The 21,249-nt window shown below is 58.0% G+C and overlaps 2 protein-coding genes across 2 annotated transcripts; one reads left to right on the top strand and one right to left on the bottom strand.

Moving 5' to 3' along the window:
* Positions 1 to 1,116: 1,116 nt before the first annotated feature.
* LOC144944984 (inward rectifier potassium channel 13-like) lies at positions 1,117 to 3,605 on the bottom strand. The gene is made up of 2 exons (XM_078873112.1): positions 2,832 to 3,605; positions 1,117 to 2,036 (listed from the first exon to the last, which is right to left on the bottom strand). The coding sequence occupies exons 1-2, from the start codon at positions 3,301 to 3,303 to the stop codon at positions 1,438 to 1,440; spliced, it is 1,071 nt and encodes a 356-aa protein (XP_078729238.1). The 5' UTR covers positions 3,304 to 3,605; the 3' UTR covers positions 1,117 to 1,437.
* Positions 3,302 to 20,541, top strand: LOC144945138 (inward rectifier potassium channel 13-like). Its single transcript, XM_078873422.1, has 6 exons — positions 3,302 to 3,353; positions 4,301 to 4,356; positions 5,602 to 5,778; positions 7,892 to 8,052; positions 10,868 to 11,577; positions 19,994 to 20,541. Exons 1-6 carry the CDS (start codon positions 3,302 to 3,304, stop codon positions 20,539 to 20,541), a joined length of 1,704 nt encoding a protein of 567 aa, XP_078729548.1.
* Positions 20,542 to 21,249: the final 708 nt, after the last annotated feature.

Raw genomic sequence — 21,249 nt, 5'->3', positions numbered from 1 at the left:
GCGGATGCGTGTGGGTGATTCTTAGCCGTACCCGGACACGCCGGTGGGCGTCTGGACACCGCTCACACCCCCCCACCCCTCACGATGAAGATCCCTTCGGGGTCACGTTAAGATACACCTCCACCCCAGCACAATTAGGACCCCCCCCCCCCCCCTGGTGTTTTCCACAGCGAGCCAGGGCAGGCCGGCAATTACGGGCGCGAGGCGCTCCTTCGCACGTGCCCAGGTGATTTCGGTGAAATGTCACGAATCGGGCTCCCAATTAAATTCATGAGCAGATCAACTCTCCAACGTAGTTTGTCGCGACACCTCGTGGCCGCAGAGGCAATCTGCACCCATGATGACGATGAGGCCTGCACGGACAGTGGATCGCGCATTCTTAGTTTTGATCGGCTGCACGAGGCCGCTGTCCGCTCAGAAACGTCGTTCCGCACCGAGACGCCGCCATTCCACTTCCCGGGAATCTGCGGCGCACGGGAGCCGCGGGTCTGACGTCACAATTGGGGTCGACTGCGCGTCACGAATTCTCCACTCGACTTTCTCGCGCGCCGCCACGTGGTGCACTGCTCACTTCTCTGCACCCATTCCCAGTCAATGCACGCCACTCAAAAGCCGTCATAATCGAAGTCTTTTAATTGTAACATAATGTGTGCATTTCACGTTTTTATTTAAGATTAGACGTGCGCTTTTCTTTTGCAAATATGCAAATTGATGTGTATGTGTGTTGAACTTCTTTCGCACCGTACATCATGAATCCGCTGCCTTGACTGTGAAGTGTGGCAGTAATGTGGGTTCCGTGGAGTTGGCATCGTCATAAATGTTGCACGAGTGACTTATGAATGCAGTTTTTCAATTATCTGATGTAATGAAACCTTAAGTATAACCGTAAACATCAGCCGCCAACCGTGGCTTTTACAGAATTTATTTATAGTTACAGAACTCGAAATTAGATAAAAAAAGGGCGGCCAATGGATTTATTTAATTATTTGATCCCCCTCCCTCCCAACGCCCTCCCCCCACCACGCGCGAGGATGTGTGGCTGAGTGTATGTCTGTGTGGATGAGTGTATGTCTGTGTGGCTGAGTGCATGTCTGTGTGGTTGGGTACATGTCTGTGTGGTTGGGTGGATGTGTCTGTGGCTGGGTGGATGTCTGTGGCTGGGTGTATGTGTGGTTGAGTGTTTGATGTGTGGTTGGGTGCACGCACGGTGCCATGGTGAATGTTGCTCAACGTGCCCATCTCTGCACCTGCATTCTCAGAGTCCTGGCAGCTCGCACGTGACCAGGTCATCACATCGACAGCCTCTCGCTCTCCTCTCTATCTCTGCATCTGAGTTGCCGGATTGAACTTGACCGCCTCACAACCAAGAGAGCAATCGAGAGACAACGCCGTTGATGTTTTTGTTCGCTTCGGTCGGTGCCGTTGTGGAGGAGGTCCTCACACCGTCTCGTCGCCGTCGAGGCCTTCCAGGGCCACGCCGTCGACGCCGTGGCTCGCCGTCTCGTCGAAGCAGGCCATGTTGGTGGCGTACGTTCCGTCGGGGCCCAGCGACATCACCGGGCGGAAGCACGCGTCGAGCAGAATCTCGCCGCGCACGTAGGATGTGCGCTTCTGGAAGATCTGCCCGCTCCCCTCTTGCATGGCCTGCAGGAAGACCACCAGCTCGAAGTGCTCGACCGGCGACTTCTCCTGCCCGCACGGCTCTCGCAGCAGCGGCAGCAGGGGGCTGTCGGGGCCCAGCTCGTGGTGGAAGGTCAGCGGGAAGAGGAAGTAGGGGCAGGGCCGGGCCCCCAGCCGGTCCAGCTGGAAGTCGACGGCGCTCTGGCGGAGCGGGCGGCCCGGCCGCGAGCGGTAGAGCACGGCCGACACGGCCACGTCCAGCAGCGCCGACGGGCGCAGGTTGGCGACGCGGAACGCGAGGAGGCGGCGGCGGGGGCGGCGCTGATCCCCGCGGCCCCCCCACACCACCGCCGCGCCGCTGAAGCGGATGGTGCCGGCGCGCAGCTTGGGGCGCGCGATCTTGGCCACGAACGCTCCTGGGGGCGGCACGGGGCGGATCAGCCGGCGGGGACACGGGGGAGGCGGGGGACACGGGGGAGGCGGGGGACACGAGCTTGGGCTGCACGGTGACCAGGCAGTACAGCGACAAATGAAATCCAACTTTGTTGATCTGCATTACCCCCTCACAGGCGAAGGTTATCTCCGGGTCAGCAGGCCAATCGATTCTGAGCCCTGTCACAATGCAGAACGCTCCTGAAAAATAGTCCGAAGACTAAAGAAGACTAAAGGCTTCCTGAATGGGTAAAAAAACTGAGTTATTGTTTTTATTTGCAGGTATACGTCGTTGGGAGTAGAGGAGGGTGGAGGTGAATCTAACGGTGTGGTTCTACTCCTTTGCTCCCACGCCCATGATCTCTGCCTTCTCCGATCTGCACTGAGACCAGAGTGGTGAAGTATGGTCAAACAACTCCCGCGATCGCCATAGCGTTGGGAAGGCCCTCATCCAGCAGTGGATGACCAGAGGCCTCTCAAATACGACAATCGGCTGTGTCGGGTGGAGGCGGGTGCACGACACACGTTTTATTCACGCGGTGCGACCCCCGCATTTATTACGAATCGTCAATCGATTCACGAGTTAGAGGCACAATGCTGCTCATCCCTAACATTCCCCCGAGCACTCGCGTCCACGGTGCGGCGGGCACGTGTCGCGTGCGGCGGGCGGGCCGAGTAGTAAAGCGAGACGGGAGCGAGGGTCTCGAATCCAACCCGCTTCCAGGATCGTCCGGGTCGGCGTGGGTCCGGCGCGGACTGCAGCACGGGAGGAGCCCCACCTGTGATGAGCGCCTCCGTCATGAGGCCCAGCAGCATCTGCACGGCGAGCAGCACCACCCCCTCCACGCAGTCCCCGTTGGGGTACATGGTGCCGTAGCCGATGGTGAGCTGCGTCTCGAGCGCGAACGAGAACGCGGCCGTCATGCTGCCCATGTACTTGACGCAGACCGTGCGGTCGGGTGGCGGGTCGTCCGGGTCCACGTCCAGGTCCCCGCGGACCAGCGCCAGCAGGTACCACAGGCAGCCGAACAGCAGCCAGCTCACGATGAAGGTGAGCGAGAAGACGAGGAACATGTAGCGCCACTGCATCTCCACCAGCGTCGTCCAGATGTCGCGCAGGTAGCGGCGCAGGTGGCTGGGCCGCGTGCTCGACGCGAGCGCGCTGCTGCCGTCTTTGTTGACGAGCCGCTGGACGGACGAGGGCGCCCCCATCGCCAGCAGCTCCTGGGTCGCCGGGTCCTCCTTGTCCATGGCGGCTCCTCGCGCGACTCCTGCAGCGGCACGCAGCACGCAGCACGCAGGTGCCCCGCGTCCGTGGAGTGTTAGCGAGCACCCATTCAGGCCGGTGCCACCACCACCACCACACCCATCCAACTTTGTCTCTCCATCGATGTTTTTGCACCAGCTACTCCTTTAAGGTCGAGTCACCCTAGGAGATGCCCCTCGACAGATTCATTCATACCGCCATCGGCACCAGTAGCCAGGCTCTATCCAATGCTGGATGAAGATACCACCACCACCACCATCTCACGGCCTCGTGAGGAAGGAACCCATCTCCTGCCCTGAGCCCATCTCGTGGCTCCATCTCTCCTCGGGAGGGGACTCCTCCTTTGTCAGCCTCGAACCTCAGCCGACATCCTCTCCCCAATATCGATGTCACTGCGGTGCCTTCGTGTTGCAGGGATGGTTTTGTACCGTTTAGTTTTTAGTGCAATTTAATTTTGGGACAGTGATCTCTGATATAAATGAATGCAAACGGCGTCACAGGATTCGTCACGCGCAATCTGCACCAAATTGCCCTCATTGCTTCTTCCCCGCAGATATAAACCGCGCTGCTCGAGGACTTGGGGCGGCGACTGCTCAGAATGTGCGAGGGGAGAGTAACGAAGTCGACGAGCAGACAACGCGCGTCCCTCCCATCGCTCTTCCTCCACATGAACACACACACACACGTGTCTGCGTTGCGCATCGCATGAGCCATACGGCCATCTGGCAGTGCATCATTTCAGCCGCACAAGCAAAACTCTTGGTCGGTTTTCACATTCAGTGTCTCACCGGCAGCGCGGGGCTGCGCTTGAGCCTCGTTCGGGGAGACCGTGGCGAGCGGTGGGACTCGGGGCGTCTTTTAGTCCGACCCACAATGCGACGCTCACCCCCCAGCGTCGTTTAACCCCCAGAGGGACACACACTGAGAGCAGCAGAACCCTCTGACACCATATCCCTCAAAACACTCGCGACTCAATTGCAGAACTCTCCTTCCTGGCAATAGCCGAACATTGCAACGTGCCCCCGTCCTTAAAACAAGTCCGGAGACGTCATGGGGCTCCCATGGATAAATAATCGGAGTCGTCGTTGTGCAAGGTGGGGGGGGGGGCGAGAGACGTGTGTTGTGTTCCCTTGGTGAGCTGTGACCCTCAGCAGGGACATTGCGGTATTTCTTGTGTGTCGTAAGACTCGGGGACAGGCTTATCGCCAGCGTCGTTGGATTGGACAATAAACATCGCTGCTCAGCAGAAAAGCGGAGCTGTGAGAAGTTTGTAATTGGAGCTGACCCGGTTTCTCCAAATCCACAGCGCCTAGAAAATGCAGGGAACCAGCAGCATGGCGCTGTCCCATCACGGCTGATGACTTTTGTTGTTGTCGTTTTAAATGCAGTTGCTGAGCACAGGTCCCAAAGGTCCAAAACGTCTGGCAGCCAGCCAAAAACAGCACCATCAAAGTTATAATAAATACGAATGTAAGACGCTTTTTTTGAATGATTGTGCATTGGCAACACTCATGTCTCAGCAAGAAGTACCTGGTTTCGATTGCAGACTTGGGCGACTGTGTGTGGAGTGTGTCCTCCGATTGTCCTGCAGTGTGGCTGTGCGAGTGAGTGCGGGTGTGGAATGGGAGTGCTTTGGTTCGCGGCCTGCGCTTCAAACTGGGGACCCGAGTTCGATTCCCACTCACAGCCAACACCGGTGGCTATTATCTGACCCAGTCATGGAGCAGCACTCGGATTGGTGATACTCCAAAACACACCGGGTTACGAAGTCGCCCGGAGTAGGCAGTACAGCAAGTGGGTTTGGGAACGGGTTCACGCGGGCCTCTACATGTGGTGGGTGGTGTTCTCCGCCGCATGCCAGACACCCGCTAACGGTAACAAAAATAAGTAATTGAAAAAGTTACATTATTCGCACACACAAACACACACACAGGCGTCCGAGTTGGGGATTGTTGTTGTTGTTGCCCGTGTCACGGAGGGTGGAGCGGGCACCGGGGCGAGACGCCTCCTCTCCCCCCTGGCGCCACTCCAGGGGCGGCGTGGGGGCTGACCCCCCCCCCCACGCGACCGCCGTGGGTGCAGCTGACCTCGCCGTCCCAGGCCACAGCGCAATAAAAGTAATCGGGCTTTGTGGTGATTGGTGCCCGAACCCGTCTTGACCTCCAGGTTAGGCTGCAGGGTGTAGGGTGAAGTCCAGAGAGCAGCGGACACAGATAACGACGTGAGCGGCGCGGAGTAGGTTCGGGGCCCACACTGATCCCCTCAACCATAATCTCAACCAGATTCTCAACCAGATTCTCAACCAGAATCTCAACCAGATTCTCAACCAAACCCTCAACCAGACCCTCAACCAGAATCTCAACCAGACCCCCAACCAGACCCCCAACCAGACCCCCAACCAGACCCCCAACCAGACTCTCAACCAGATTCTCAACCAGACTATACTCTTAGTTTTTTCGGTAAAGTCACGTAGGTAAAAACTAAAACAAATAAATTAAATCACGACGTTTCGGGCGCAACACCAGCGTCCTTCTTCAGGTGGGGGCAACATAGCGAAAGCACAACCAGATTCTCAACCCCAACTCTCAATTAGACCCTCAACCAGATTCTCAACCCCAACTCTCAATTAGACCCTCAACCAGATTCTCAACCCCAACTCTCAACCCCGACTCCCAACTCCGACTTGACCACGATTCTCCCAACTCTGACAACAATGGGAATGGAACTCAGGTCGTTGGGACACCGTCACGATCAGAGGTGCCACACTCGGACGTGATCACAGGTGTCACACTCAGACGTCATCACAGGTGGCACGCTGAGACGTAATCACAGGTGACGTCACATACCTTCACTCGGCGCCGCTGGGAGCTGCAGGTGCGGCGAGCGATGGCAGCGCGACCACCCAGAAACGAGGGCCGCTCCGTGCAGCGGCCTCCTTTATAGCTCTCCTCCTTCACCTGCGGAGTTCCCTCCCAGCCACCGACCCGCAGGGTCACCATTGGTGGACCGGGGTTGATGATTAACGGCGATCAACCTCCAGCACCGCGCCTCGGGAGAGCCCAGGGTCAAGGCACCGTCTCGCCGCGGGCCGCGGCTTCTCGATCTGACCCAAGCGCATTCTCTGCGCTCCCTGCTTCGTCTGCTGCTGCCCATGTTGCCCGTAGCTCCTTGCCCCATCGGTGTCAGTGGAGGCAGCGAGGGTTAGTGGATCCCACAAATGTTACAAAATTTCAGTCGTTGGCTCGCCAGGAGAAGGCAGCACGGACAAATGTGGACGCCACGTGTCCCATCTGTATGGGATAGAGTGTTGTCCCCTCGCACGAGTGGGTTGTTCCGACTGCTCCACTTTCCTCCCACATGCAAACACGCATTAATTGTCTGAAAACATCTTCATATATAGAGGACTGCAGATCTTGAGTAATTGTTGGTCGCACCAGATCACTGCCTGGCTACCTTCCTGCTTGTCTGTAGTTCCCCAGGGATTGGAAAATGCAATTTCATAACGACCCTCTATGAACTAGACTCGCACGTGAAACGTAACACAATCTCCAGCGTCGTTGTGGAGGATGTAAGTAACACGGTCGACGAGCCGACATCACGCCTCCTTCCCGTACCTCTCCCACCACATGACAAATAAGAGTTTCACACGTCGAATGGCCTGCCTGCTGATGAGACACTGAATATCGAGTTTTGCGCGGGTTAAACCATTGTTGCTGAAAATGTGCATCCTAGAAGGCTGCGCGTGAATGAGATGTGCACAAAAAAAAAGACTTTCGTTTTTTAGATAAACACGGGCAGGAGGTGAATTGGTTGCTTATTGATTTTATTTAAAATGTTACTTGCGTGGTAAAGGTCAGCAGTTTACTCATCAACCGGCCGCCAGTGGTGAAGTGTAACTCATGAATGTCGCTCATTGCTCAATCATCGCAGGCGCCTACCAGGGTCACCCTCCTTTGCACCGCGGACCAAACTGCTCAGGCCAATCAGCACCGCGCTCTTCTCTGCGTCCTGCCCCCCCCACACACGTAGATGCCGCGTCGTGCCCCCCCCCCCCCACACACGTAGATGCCGCGTCGTGCCCCCTCCCACACGTAGATGCCGCGTCGTGCCCCCTCCCACACGTAGATGCCGCGTCGTGCCCCCCCCCCACACACGTAGATGCCGCGTCGTGCCCCCCCCCCCACACGTAGATGCCGCGTCGTGCCCCCCCCACACACGTAGATGCCGCATCGTGCCCCCCCCCCACACACGTAGATGCCGCGTCCTGCCCCACACACGTAGATGCCGCGTCGTGCCCCCCCCCCACACGTAGATGCCGCATCGTGCCCCCCCCCCACACACGTAGATGCCGCGTCGTGCCCCCCCCCCACACACGTAGATGCCGCGTCGTGCCCCCCCCCCCCCACACGTAGATGCCGCGTCGTGCCCCCCCCCCACACACGAAGATGCCACGTCCTGCCCCCCCCCCCCACACACGAAGATGCCGCGTCCTGCCCCCCCCCCCACACACGAAGATGCCGAGTCCTGCCCCCCCCCCCCACGAACGAAGATGCCGCGTCGTGACCTGTCCAGGTCAACCCGGAACAGGTGGCAGACCCGAGCGCTTCCCGGCCGTGCGACGAGACCCAGAGCCGCAGTCCGCGACGTGTCGCCCGAGGGAGTTTCTCTGCTGCAGAGGCGCTGGCGCGGAGCACGAGAGGCAAGACGCCGCGGAGTCTGGAGCAGAGGTCGCTGTCAGCAGGCAGGAGGGCTGATCGAGTCGTGGGGTCGTGTCGCGACTGTGTAACGCGAACAACTTATTTGTGTACTCCTGGAAGAACAACCATTGACATAATCAGCAGCAACATCAATAATAGCAGTAGCATCGCTAGACCATCATGGCTCTCGGATGCGTTATTGTTATTGATTGAATGTCATTGTTTGCTTTCAGATAACATACTGGGAAAGAGAAATCAACACGTCGGTGTGGTTGTGTGTGTATGTGGTTGTGTGTGGTTGTGAGTGTGAGTGAGTGTGTGGTTGATGATTTGGTAATAGCTGCTCATTCAGAGGAGGAGTTGGAGATGCTGCTGCTGAGACTGGAGCGTGCCACTAAGAGGTGGGGCCTTATCATCAGCCTGGGTATTTTGTACCATCGGACACTCCACCCCCACAACTCCCAATCGGTGATGGGGCATAAGCACACTACCTGGGTAGTGTGCTTATGACCGGCTCCAGTTTAACAGCAGAGGTCTCACTCCGAATCAGTCGAGCGGCAATATATTTTCATCGGTTGCGTAACGCTGTGTGAAAGCTACCTGGTCTGTCGCTCCGCACGAAGCTTCAGGTCTTCTCGGCCACGGTCATTCCCTCCCTTCTCTACGCTTGCGAAACGTGGACCCCCCCTAATGGAGCATCTTCGCTGGTTGGAAACATTTAGGCTGGCCTGTCTACGATCCATCCTGGGTTTAACCAGGCTGGATTGTGTGAGGAGCTCACAAATCCTTGAAAGATCTGGGCAAAGTCCCATCGGTGAGCTCCTCCGGCAGGCAAGGCTGCGTTGGCTGGGTTATGTAGCCCGCATGCCCAGCCACCGCATGCCTAAACAGCTTTTGTTCGGCCGGATCGAGGGGGCTAAACGGGCGCGGCACGGGCTAGAGAAGAGATGGAGTGATGTGGTACAGGAGGACGTGGAGCTGAGTGGACTTGCCGATGACTGGTACCAGCGGTGTCAAGATCGGCCTCAGTGGAGGAGGCTCGTGAAGGACGCTACTGGGGAGTTGGAGGCAGTCGCCCTCCAACAACAACGGAGGGCGGAGGAGCGACGCTCACAACAACGAGCGGAGCGCCGGGTGGCTAAAGCACAGCAATTTGGTACAGTAGGGGGCACAGATGGTGTCAGTCGACCCGTGGCACCTGGGTCTGCCCCGTGACCTCCTGCCAGCGGGCGTTCGACACTTCACGTGGCCTCAAGGTGCACTTGGCCTGGCACAAGCGTCGTGGTGACGTCACCGCCACTTAGTGGCGAATGGAGGTTGTTGTTGTTGTGTGTGGTTGTGTGTGGTTGTGTGTGTGGTTGTGTGTGTGTGTGGTTGTGTGTGTGTGTGGTTGTGAGTGTGTGTGTGGTTGTGAGTGTGTGTGTGGTTGTGTGTGTATGTGGTTGTGTGTGTATGTGGTTGTGTGTGTGGTTGTGTGTGTGGTTGTGAGACAGACTAAGAGACACAGACTCGCACAAAGACCACGGCGTCTGGCATTGCACAAGGGTCCTGCAGTGCAATGATGTCCCCACGCTGCTGCTGCTGGTGACCTCTCGCTCGGGTGCACAGCCCCGGCAGCAGTCACCAGATGTGTATCACAGGGGCGCATCGCAAGAGGACTGACAGCAGCTGATCCTATCTGACCGAGACCGCGTCTCGAGTTGCATAAGGAGCACACGTGGTCGCGTCTCAAGACGCCGCATGGATACAGTGGGGGGGGGGGGTGTCGGTGTTCGTAGAGATGAAGACGACGTCAGGCGTAGACTGAGCTAAAGAGCAACATCGAACGAGCCTGGCTTTGTTGTCGTTGTTGTTGTTGTAATGGTTCCGGTTTAATGATCGCCGTTATTAACGGGTCCGCGTGTTTGCCCAGGAAAGTCTCAAGCGCCCCTTTTAGGAGGGTCCTGCCAAGTTTTCGCAGTAGCGGGCAAATATTGCGATGCGTTTCGCAATTATTTGATGATTTCAGTGATAACAACAATGGAGATTATAACGATGATGGCAAGATTGGAGGTGGCTACGATCATGATGGCCACACGTTTAGTTGAGATTTCGATACGGAGGTGACACGTGGACGGTCCCGAGACAGACGGTGGACAGTATTGGCATGGGATGCCGTGTGGAGATACAAATTGAAGTGATGTCATAATTTGATGCCTCAATCTCGTATCTGTTCCTCCAGATAAAACACACATTTATTACACATCCCATCAGCCGCACGGCCTTCTGGGAGTGCATCATTTCAGCCGCTGTGGTTTCACTCAAGAAAACCCAGTACCGGCTTCAACAATCAGTGGCCCATCAGCAGAGCCCGGCTCGCTGTGCAATGGGGACGATCTCGTGAGTAATCGGCGTCACGTGGTAGCATGACCCCCACCCCCACGCGACCGCGTGGAGTGGAGCGAGAGCAGAAGTGAGCCTCACAGAGAGAGTGGAGCCACTGGGACCGCGACCAGGGTTCAACCAGACTCAGGCACTCCGACTACTGCAGCTGCCACGAGAGACAGGGGACTGGGACCTGCAGAGCAGAGCCCAGGTTCTGTAGCCAGAGCGGAACTCGAGGTGTGGAACCCAGACAAGGGACGGACATCGGAACCAGACTGGACGCAGACGACTGGAAGAAGCCAGACTCGCGGACCGGAGTGCAGGCAAAGCCAAGACCCCGACCCAGATAAGAAGTGAGTCCATGGTGAGTGGTGAGTGGTGACTCGACTGAGCCGCTCGCAGCCACGGTGGCGGCGGGGGTGTCCCTGGTCGAGGAGGCCGGGCTCCCAGGGGATCCGGCCGGCCCCGGCTCCCCGGGTGGGCACAGCTCCCACGGCGTCCCTCGTGAGCCCGGGGGGGTCCCCAGTGACTCGGGTGCCACCGAGGCCTCCAGTGGTCCTCTGAGCTCCAAGAATGTCTCCACTTGCGATGGGTACGGTGGAGACCCCGGAGGAAGCCTCAACGGCCACGGTGGAGGCCACGATGGAGACCCCGGAGGAAGCCTCAACGGCCACGGTGGAGGTCACGGTGGAGGTCACGGTGGAGGCCACGGTGGAGGTCACGGTGGGGGTCACGGTGGAGGTCACGGTGGAGGTCTCAACGGCGCCGGCGGGGTCCCCGGCGGCGGCCGTCTGATCGGCCGGGACGGCTCGTGCCACCTGCGCTGGGCTCCGCGGGGCCCTCGCGCCGCGCTGCGCCGCCTCGGGGACGTGTGGACGTCTCTGCTCGAGCTGCGCTGGGGCCTCATGCTGCTCACGTTCGGCGCCACCTTCGCGCTCTCGTGGCTGCTCTTCGGCCTCGCCTGGTACGCGCTGGCGCTGCTGCACGGCGATCTGGGCCCCGGCAGGGAGGCGTCCGCGGGCCCCGTGTGCGTGCAGAAGCTCACGGGGCTGCTCACCGCCTTCTTGTTCGCCCTGGAGAGCCAGCTGACCATCGGCTACGGGGCCATGTACCCCGACCCCGAGGCGTGCCCCGCGGCCGCCGCGCTGCTGAGCGCGCACATGGTTCTGGGACTCATGCTGGACGCGCTCATGACCGGTGAGGGAGACAGTGTGTGTGTGTGTTAGTGTGTGTGTGTTAGTGTGTGTGTGTTAGTGTGTGTGTGTGTTAGTGTGTGTGTGTTAGTGTGTGTGTGTTAGTGTGTGTGTTAGAGACAGTGTGTGTGTGTTAGTGTGTGTGTGTTTGTGTTAGTGTGTGTGTTAGTGTGTGTGTGTGTGTTAGTGTGTGTGTGTTAGTGTGTGTGTGTTAGTGTGTGTGTTAGAGACAGTGTGTGTGTGTTAGTGTGTATGTGTGTTAGTGTTTGTGTTAGTGTGTGTGTGTGTTAGTGTGTGTGTGTTAGTGTGTGTGTGTTAGTGTGTGTGTTAGTGTGTGTGTGTGTTAGTGTGTGTGTGTTAGTGTGTGTGTGTTAGTGTGTGTGTTAGAGACAGTGTGTGTGTGTGTGTTAGTGTGTGTGTGTTAGTGTGTGTGTGTTAGTGTGTGTGTGTTAGTGTGTGTGTTAGAGACAGTGTGTGTGTGTTAGTGTGTGTGTTAGTGTGTGTGTGTTAGTGTGTGTGTGTTAGAAACAGTGTGTGTGTGTGTGTTAGTGTGTGTGTGTTAGTGTGTGTGTGTTAGTGTGTGTGTTAGTGTGTGTGTTAGAGACACATGGTGGTGGGACTCATGCTGGACGCTCATGACCGGCGAGGGAGGGCGAGAGAGCGGGTGGGTGGGTGAGAGTGAGTGGAGGAGAGCGAGTGACATTGCGAGAAGAGAGATCATGTGTGCGTGTTAGAGAGCGTGTGTGCGTGTTAGAGAGCGTGTGTGCGTGTTAGAGAGCGTGTGTGCGTGTTAGAGAGCGTGTGTGCGTGTTAGAGAGCGTGTGTGAGTGAGAGCATTCGAGTTCATATGTTTCACGGATGCTCCGGTCCAGCCGGTTTCCCGGCTGTTTTACACGGGCGATCCGTGGCGCGTGAGCGCAGCAACGCAAAGGCGGCGGGGGGGGGTGAGAGCCGAGTGCGGGGAGCGGTCGTGCAACGGCGAGCGCGCTGCACTACGAACCCTGAAGCCCGGGTTCGATTCCCGCTCACGGCCACCACGATTATCTGAACCGCTCGTAGGCCTCCCCCCAGGTCGACTCAGCATCGAAAGCGCACTTGTTGCGATGTGTAAACATCGCCACTGAGGAGACAAAGGCTGCCGGTGTGGTTCTTGTCACCCATCCCCTCGTGTGCCTCCATATGTGCTCGCAAACAGCACTTGCCTCAAAAGTTGATTACGGCTACTCGGAGGATATTTGTCTATGCGTGTGAGTGAGAGAGTGAGTGAGAGAGTGAGTGTGGCACAGGGAGTGTGTCTCTGCTACTCTCGCCCATCATGGCAGCAAGATGGTTCACTCGCGAGCCGAATGGCGACGTGAGGTTTGCTGGCCACGGCGAGAGGGTTTCAGCAGAGAGAGTCGGGGTCGTTCTGCTGCTCATGCTCCATTGAAGGACCGCCCACTACAGTGGGTTCACTACTGCTGCTGCTGCTGCGGCCCGCGGTGTTGGTGCATGGCCACAACCGCACTCCTGTGGTTTCCGTGTTCAAGTGTCCATTTACGAAAATGTGCACATAACAGGCACGGCTCCCACAGTCTCTCGCACGCTACGCCCAGACCTCCACACACGCTCCCTCACAGTCACGTGGGATGCAGTCATCTGATGAAGCTTTCCAGCCAACGTTCAAAGCGTTCCTCTGTCAGCTGTGTGGCCTTGTGGAGCTGGCGTCACGGTGACCCGATCCGAGCAAAACTCTCATGGACACGTGTGTTGCCATTCGGACCTCTCCTGGAGACAAGCGGCAGAATTGATGCGAGGGTTGGCCAGATCTTGGAGATGCAATCCAGGTGACAAAATTACTCTTTAAGAAATGAGCATGATGAGTTTTCCCCGGAGAGCTGCTGCCAGGTCAGTCAGTGGGGCTCCTTTATGTAACATCAGCGGCAGTGGCGGCAGATGAAGATAACTCCATTGGGACGGATTGAGCGGCCTGGGTTACACCCAGACGTTGGGAGCACTCGCACACTGTATTAACACACAAACCACTAACACACACATGCTCCCCTTAATATTAGTTGAATCCAACTTCCAATAATGTTCAGTCGGGAACGTGTATTATGACCCTCTAGTATTGTGAAATGTACAGAGATATTTATAGAGGAGCTTATTCGGGAAATTAATGTGAACAGATGTGGGGCGTTATAAGAGGCAGTGATGAAATGTAAAGCTCCCGTTGGCTGTCGGCAGCCGGCAGGGGAAGCTTTCTCCCTGCCCCAGTCGCCCACCGTCAGCCACCGACAAGCGCAGCCCTTTGTCGATCCACTGCTGGATGAGCCCCCCCCACCCCCCACGATGTGGGTGTGGGGGTTGTTTGGCCGTGCCTCATCGCCCCGCGGGTTCGTCATCAGCAAGGAATTACGCGTTTTGGGAAATTTGAGCGGTGTCACGCAGCCATAGGCAGTGTTTCCGTTGAGAGTGCTGATCCGGTAAATGTTAATTCGAATAAACGAAACGCACGTGGCATGAGCGCTGTGGAAACAGCCAGAAAGTCAGCATCTCCCATTCGACCGGCTGCGTCCCCCCGCCCCGCGTTATTGCTGCGTTCCCCCGCGGGTCTCTCCGTCCCTCTTCAGCCGCTGCCGCTGCGCTCGGGTCGGGTTGAGGCCACTTCCTGCAGTGCCAGAAGCGGCCACGCAGTCGCCACGAGGAGCAGGCACCACGCACTCGGGGGGGGGGGCAGCGGGGCGGGTTGTTGAGGCGCCACGCAACTGGGCGCGCTTCTGCAGTGGCAGCAGCGCAGTCGGGGAGCCGGAAAGGGAAACTGGCTCAGCGATACCGGCCGATTAGGAACGGAGAGCGTTGGTGGTGGTTTTTGGTTTCTTGGAATTGAGCTCGGGGCTCTTCTGGGGAGAGAAAGAGGGAGCGGGTGGGGGGCACGGGACGTGAAGCGTGACGCGACAGCCCCACCCCTCGTGCCACAGGTGTCCCCGTGTCACAGGTGTCACAGGTGTCACAGGTGTCCCCATGTCACAGGTGTCACAGGTGTCCCCGTGTCACAGGTGTCACAGGTGTCCCTTTGTCCCCGTGTCACAGGTGTCACAGGTGTCACAGGTGTCCCCGTGTCACAGGTGTCACAGGTGTCCCCGTGTCACAGGTGTCACAGGTGTCCCTGTGTCCCCGTGTCACAGGTGTCACAGGTGTCACAAGTGTCCCCGTGTCACAGGTGTCACAGGTGTCCCTGTGTCCCCGTGTCACAGGTGTCACAGGTGTCACAGGTGTCACAGGTGTCCCCGTGTCACAGGTGTCACAGGTGTCACAGGTGTCCCCGTGTCACAGGTGTCACAGGTGTCCCCGTGTCACAGGTGTCACAGGTGTCCCCGTGTCACAGGTGTCACAGGTGTCCCTGTGTCCCCGTGTCACAGGTGTCACAGGTGTCACTGTGACACAGTGTCACAGGTGTCCCCGTGTCACAGGTGTCACAGGTGTCCCCGTGTCACAGGTGTCCCCGTGTCACAGGTGTCACAGGTGTCCCCGTGTCCCGAGTCCTACGACTCGGTGTGGCTGCTCTGCTGGGTATGGAGACAAAGTTAAAGGTCTCAGCTGGCTGTGATTAAAGCGGCTGCTCGCAGCTGCAGCGAGTTGACGGTCTGACCCCGGCCACCCACCACCGCACAAAAACACGGCCAAATTACATTTGGCGCGTTTCTATTATCGGCAGTTCCAGTTTTTCTGTCTCGTGAAGAAACATTTCCCTGGAACAGGATGCGTGGGTGAGCGCGGATAAAAACCGAAACAGGGTTCAGAAGTGGTTTTGTGAAATCCGCTGCTGCGAGAAGTTTTCAATCGCAAGGGGCGAAGTTGCGCTTCCGAGTCTGACGACGTGAATCGGGTGGCGCGACTCGACTCGAATTCACGTCGACGACGACGCCGACCTCTCACGCAGTCGGGCGGCCGTTGGCGTCTTCTCGGCCTGCCCCCGGGGCAGTCCACGGCGGCGCGCGGCGCGTCAACCGGACCCCTCGGTCTCACGCTGTCGACCTGGCTAGCAGCAGCAAGAAGCAGCAGCAGCAAGAAGCAGCAGCAGCAAGAAGCAGCAGCAAGCAGCAGCAGCAGCAGCAAGAAGCAGCAGCAAGAAGCAGCAGCAGCTCCCTCGCTCCGCACTGCAGCGGAGGGCGAGCTGGCGGAAGCGGCCGCGGTCGCAGACCGAGGGGCCGGCCGACAGATCCGCGTCCTCGCCAGGCCGAGGGGCCACCGGTTGTGCCGCGTCACGAGAGCAGCGTGAGCGCGAGTCTTCACTGGGGGGGGGGGGGGGTCTCGTGCGGTCAACTCCCCCGAGTGTTCGTGAGCGGGCAGGTTCGTCAGACCGCTCTCGCCGTGCCGCTTACAACATCAACGCGCTGCTCGGTGGATGCCCTTGCGCCGCTTCTCTCACCAGCTGCTGCTCTCTCGTCGAGGGCCGGCCACTCGGTGCCCCACGTGGTCGCAGGCTTGAGTCAACCCGTCGCTGTCATAAGCCGTGAAGGCAGTCGCCACATCCGACACGCGCGAGGGGAGTGGCAATCGCCACTTGTGCCGTGGCTTACCGCCATTCGCATTCTCCGTGGCATTGTTTGGCGCGGGCCGCTGCTCCCCTGGCCCTTTCCTCGGAGTCGACTCGAGACGAAGCTGCCCACTCACTCGCGGCGCACTGTGCACGGGGGGCGTGCGGTCTCGCCAGGGAGTGCGGCTTATTCTTATATTTTTGTATTTTTGAGCTTCCCACGAGATTGTGTCCGTTCGCACCGACGCTTCATGCGGGGGTCCCATTTGCAAAGCGGCGTACGGAGTCTTGACCGTGGGCGAACCGGCGGTTCCCAACTCATTCATGGCCTAAACCTTTTGCTAAATTCCCGATCACTCGATCGTGTTGGCTGCACCGCTCTGGGGCTTTGCTGCACCGCTGCGTGCGCGGTCTCTACTGTGCCGTGTGAGTCACGTGGTTGAGTCATCGATAATAAGATACCAGACCGTGGAGTTGTGACTGTCGTTAATAATGGAACGTTTGTATTCTGCTGCTACTGGTTGCGTGCCAAGTCGGAGTTTCTCGCGGCATTCGTCTGCACTGGGAAGCTCCCTCGGTCTCAACGATCGGTTTGAGACGATTGACCGAGGCCAGTGATGAGGGCGTTACGTTTGCCAAGAGCAACCCCACGCGTCCCGAACGTCAGTCGCCGTTCCGCACAGATGGGTTCATGAACGTCCGTTCCTTGCAGTGTTCAGCTGCATGTGGAGACCCTGCCGGTGGGGTAGCGGCTGGTGGGGGTCTCTCCCCCCTCGCCCCCCCCCCCCAATGAAGCGCCAACTTGAGACTCGGCTCCGCTCTTCCGACTCGAGTCCGTTCAGGTTGCCTGTCCATAGGGACGAGGAATTGGCACCGCGGCCAGTGCCCTCTCGTCTCGTGGCTGCCAGGCAGTCCGCGTGGCCGGCGCTGGAGCCAGAGATTCATCCCAAATGTCTCGAGCAGCTTGCACTTCAACTTCACTCGGGCACATCAATGGCGTCAGTCAGGCCCGCAAACTAAATCACCACAACTTTGGTTCCATAGATGAGGAGCGGAGCGATCGACTTGCGTGACTGGCGAGCGATTCGGTCGAGATGATTTGCGAGTGGCTTTTTGGTTTCCCCCGGTGACTTTGCTAAAGCGACGAGCGACAGAACCGACGACTCCCTGGGACGCGGCGCCACGTCCGTCGCGATCCCATTGCACGAAGAATCACGGACGGCCCCGCCTCGAGTGTCAACTGTGGCGGTGGCGACCAGAGGAGACCTCGAGAGAGAGACAGAGAGAGACCTCGAGAGAGAGAGAGACAGAGAGAGACCTCGAGAGAGAGAGAGACAGAGAGAGACCTCGAGAGAGAGAGAGACAGAGAGAGACCTCGAGAGAGAGAGAGACAGAGACCACGAGTCTCGCTGGCGCGAGTGGTTTGGTCGGTCAACAAAATGACACGCAGTAAAACAAAAGTTACAGCAATGACGCAAATATAAATGAAGAGTTTATTTCCTTAAACGAAAGTTGGCTCGGACAAATTGCTTTTAAAATAATTCATAGCAAAGTCAAAACTCAATCGAACATAATTAAACCGGCACGGACGTGGCGACTGCCGCCCCCTGCTGCGAGAACGGAGCCGCACCCTCCAGAGAGAGCGGAGACTTCCCACCAATAACAACACCACCAACAACAACACCACCAACAACAACAACACCAACAACACCACCAACAACACCATCAACAACAACACCAACAACATCACCAACAACAACAACACCAACAACACCATCAACAACAACACCAACAACAACACCAACAACACCACCAACAACACCACCAACAACAACACCAACAACAACACCATCAACAACAACACCAACAACAACACCAACAACACCACCAACAACAACACCAACAACACCACCACCACCAACAAAACCATCAACAACAACACCACCAACACCAACAACACTACCAACAACAACAAACCAGTTTAACACGTATAGGCTTTCGCGACCAATATCCATAAGAGGTTTTTGGGTTAGATCGCGGAAATAAATAAATGTGTCGTTAAACCCGCCACCACCCGCCACAGCCAACCAGTGAGGGTTGTCAATGGGGATCACCGGTACCTGGGCAATCTCAGGTGCAAAAACAATGTGCACGCCGACTGTACTGCGTGTACTGTACGTTGATTACCAAAGGAATGACCCAGCGGGAAATGGGCGCCCATTGTGATCGGTGTGCGCACTCGTGAATCTGCCTCCTTCGCTCGTGAAGGGCTCGCGTGTGACGCCATCACACCTGTCCCTCGAAGGAACGAGACGGGATGACTTCTCCACAAATCTGGCTGTCGCCTGATGAAGCTGGTTGTAATTACTGGCGAAACGTCGTACTCAGATTGTAAATGTTGTGGCATGGCTCTTCGACACACCGGTTCGTGCTGTACTAGTGACGGATTGGCGCGTTCTGTTTACGTGACAACCCTTACTAGTCGGCTGTGTCGGGTGGTGGCGGGTTTAACGACACATTTATATATTTACGCGATCTAACCCAAAACACCTCTACATGGTGCTTCAAATTCTTTTTTTTTACATTTCTGAGAATTTGCGACGACACCGCGAGACACGCGCTGCCCCTCCGGGCCCTGGAGACCACCTGGAGGAGATCCCAGGCAACGTGCTGACAACGATGGCGGAACAAGCGGAAGAAACTTTGTGACTTTTAGAAGCTATTCACATACATTGGTTATCACGTTACAGTGTTCGTTCTTTCCCCATCAAGGCGATAGTCCCATGTAAGTGTGTGGACATCATCTTTGTGAAGCGCCCTGGATGTTGAGCGACGCCGCCATCCTGGCGCCTCCGAGCGGGTGTCCTCGGGGTGCGACGACGCGCGGGGCGCGGGGACGCTGCCGCCTGCGCAGGATCGGCGGGTTGAGTCACCAGCGAAGGCCAACGCCACCGTCGTCGTAAAATCCGCGGCGTAATCGATTTATAAATCGATTTATAATCGACGGACGTCTCGGCACGGTCGCGGTGCGAGGGAGGGGTGAAGTCTCGCCAGGGCGCGAGTCCCACGGAGGCCAAACTCGAGACTCGAGGACACGAGGACACGAGACTCGAGACTCGTGACACGAGGACACGAGACTCGAGACACGGCCCAGCAAGCCACGAGGCCTCGGCCACGCCACCCGGGATTCCAGCCCTCGGGAGCCGCGGGGAAACGGGAGCCCTCCCCCCCCCTCCCCCGTGGATTCGCCGCCCGGGGGCAACAGCCACCCCCGCCCGTGGCTGGAGCCGTGCCCAGACCCGCGGGGCCCTCTGGGTTCGTGCGTGTGGGGGGGGGGGTACGTGACACGGCCGTGCTCGTGATGCGAGGATAGACGCACGCCACCTAAGATGCGTACAGCAGCAGGCACACTCGGCCTCTGTGCAGGATGCAGAAACCGTCGACAGTTCCTGAAGAACTGCTTTGTGTGGTCCTCTTTTCTTCGGGTCGCCATCAAAATACATTTAGATAAACCTTGTCAGGCGGTCACTGTTTCTCAAGTTTGTCAGCGATCTACGACGGGATTGCGAGTTCCCAACGGGTTCTTGGTCTCGTGGTTTGGCACCGAGAGCGCCCTCGGAGTAAACCGGGGGCAGTGCTCAAGTCGGGAAATGTGACGAATAAAACGAAATGCTGCTCGCTAATGGGGACGATGATAAATGGAGCGGAGACAGAAGCTTTGGGTCGATGTTGAACACAATCGCAGTTTGGCTTCATTGGACGAATGCGGCCCCCCTGAGCCAAACATCCCGATGTAGCGGGACCCTCGTGAACATCTTGCGACTCGGTGTGGCAATCGTGGTAAGATAAACGACAATGATGAATTTACCCCGCCGGCTGATCCGCCCCGTGCTGCCCCCAGGAGCGTTCGTGGCCAAGATCGCGCGCCCCAAGCTGCGCGCCGGCACCATCCGCTTCAGCGGCGCGGCGGTGGTGTGGTGGGGCCGCGGGGATCAGCGCCGCCCCCGCCGCCGCCTCCTCGCGTTCCGCGTCGCCAACCTGCGCCCGTCGGCGCTGCTGGACGTGGCCGTGTCGGCCGTGCTCTACCGCTCGCGGCCGGGCCGCCCGCTCCGCCAGAGCGCCGTCGACTTCCAGCTGGACCGGCTGGGGGCCCGGCCCTGCCCCTACTTCCTCTTCCCGCTGACCTTCCACCACGAGCTGGGCCCCGACAGCCCCCTGCTGCCGCTGCTGCGAGAGCGGAGGTGGCCGGACGAGCACGTGGAGCTCGCCGTGTTCCTGCAGGCCACCTGCGAGGGCTCGGGCACCGTCTGCCGTCAGAGGACCTCGTACCTGAGGTCGGAGGTCCTGGTCGATCGGCTGTTCGCGCCGATCGGCGTCGATGTGGAGCGCGGCGTCATGGACCTGTCATTGTTCGACGTGACGGTGGCGGAGGAGGAGAGTGGCGTCTAGTGAACGCTCGCGGAGTCTCAGCGATGACACGAGTCGACGCGGTGTGGGGGGGGGGCTCGCACCGCTTGATCCGGCTACGAATCCAATCGCCTCCGCGGTCATCATCGCCGCCGGCACACGCGGCCAAAGTCTGGCATCTCTCATCGCTTGCAAGCCAGCTTCGCTACTGCGTGCAGAATAGCAGCACACGCGACAGTGAAATTACTCAGGGATGTTAAGAGCAAAGATCTAAATTACTCCAGCGGTTCTCTGCTAATGAACTGGCCCGAAGCGAAGCACTAACTGCCTACAAGTGGCATTTTCTGTTTACCGTGTGCGTTGCTTAAATGAATGTGATCTGAAGGTTTCGTCGTCGCGAGTGACGGTGTGCCGCGTGCCCACGTACGACCGTGGCACCTGTGGCTCGCCCTGCAATGCAATTAAAGTCTCGAGTGTTGTCCGTCCCAACCTTGCCGCTTCCTCGCGTCGTGCAGAGCCACCTTGCCGCCGATCCACTCTCGAGCAGGGATCTTCAGCTACATTTTCCAAGGCCACATGAAAAACCTGACGCGCTGGTGGGTCATGTAACATCTGTGCTTGTGACCACGAACCTGGATGTCGATAGCTCTCCAATCTCTCCCTTATTCATCTCTCATCTCACCGGCCTGTATCTGGTTTCCAGGTCTCTCCTCTCACTAATCTACCACTTTATGTTTCGGTGGGCCATAC

The sequence above is a fragment of the Lampetra fluviatilis genome, chromosome 36, assembly GCF_964198595.1.
Source record: "Lampetra fluviatilis chromosome 36, kcLamFluv1.1, whole genome shotgun sequence".
NCBI lineage: Eukaryota > Metazoa > Chordata > Hyperoartia > Petromyzontiformes > Petromyzontidae > Lampetra > Lampetra fluviatilis.
This window is presented reverse-complemented; position numbering and strand designations above follow the sequence as displayed.

Bases quoted from the DNA above. Each gene is read 5' to 3' on its own strand.
- LOC144945138 (XM_078873422.1), top strand. From the start codon at position 3,302: ATGGCGGCTCCTCGCGCGACTCCTGCAGCGGCACGCAGCACGCAGCAC. The intron at 5,779-7,891 runs GTAAAGTCACGT...TGACCTGTCCAG, and splicing joins CTATACTCTTAGTTTTTTCG to GTCAACCCGGAACAGGTGGC. The intron at 8,053-10,867 runs GTCAGCAGGCAG...GGGTGGGCACAG, and splicing joins AGTCTGGAGCAGAGGTCGCT to CTCCCACGGCGTCCCTCGTG.
- LOC144944984 (XM_078873112.1), bottom strand. From the start codon at position 3,303: ATGGACAAGGAGGACCCGGCGACCCAGGAGCTGCTGGCGATGGGGGCG. The intron at 2,037-2,831 runs GTGGGGCTCCTC...TGCCGCCCCCAG, and splicing joins GACGGAGGCGCTCATCACAG to GAGCGTTCGTGGCCAAGATC.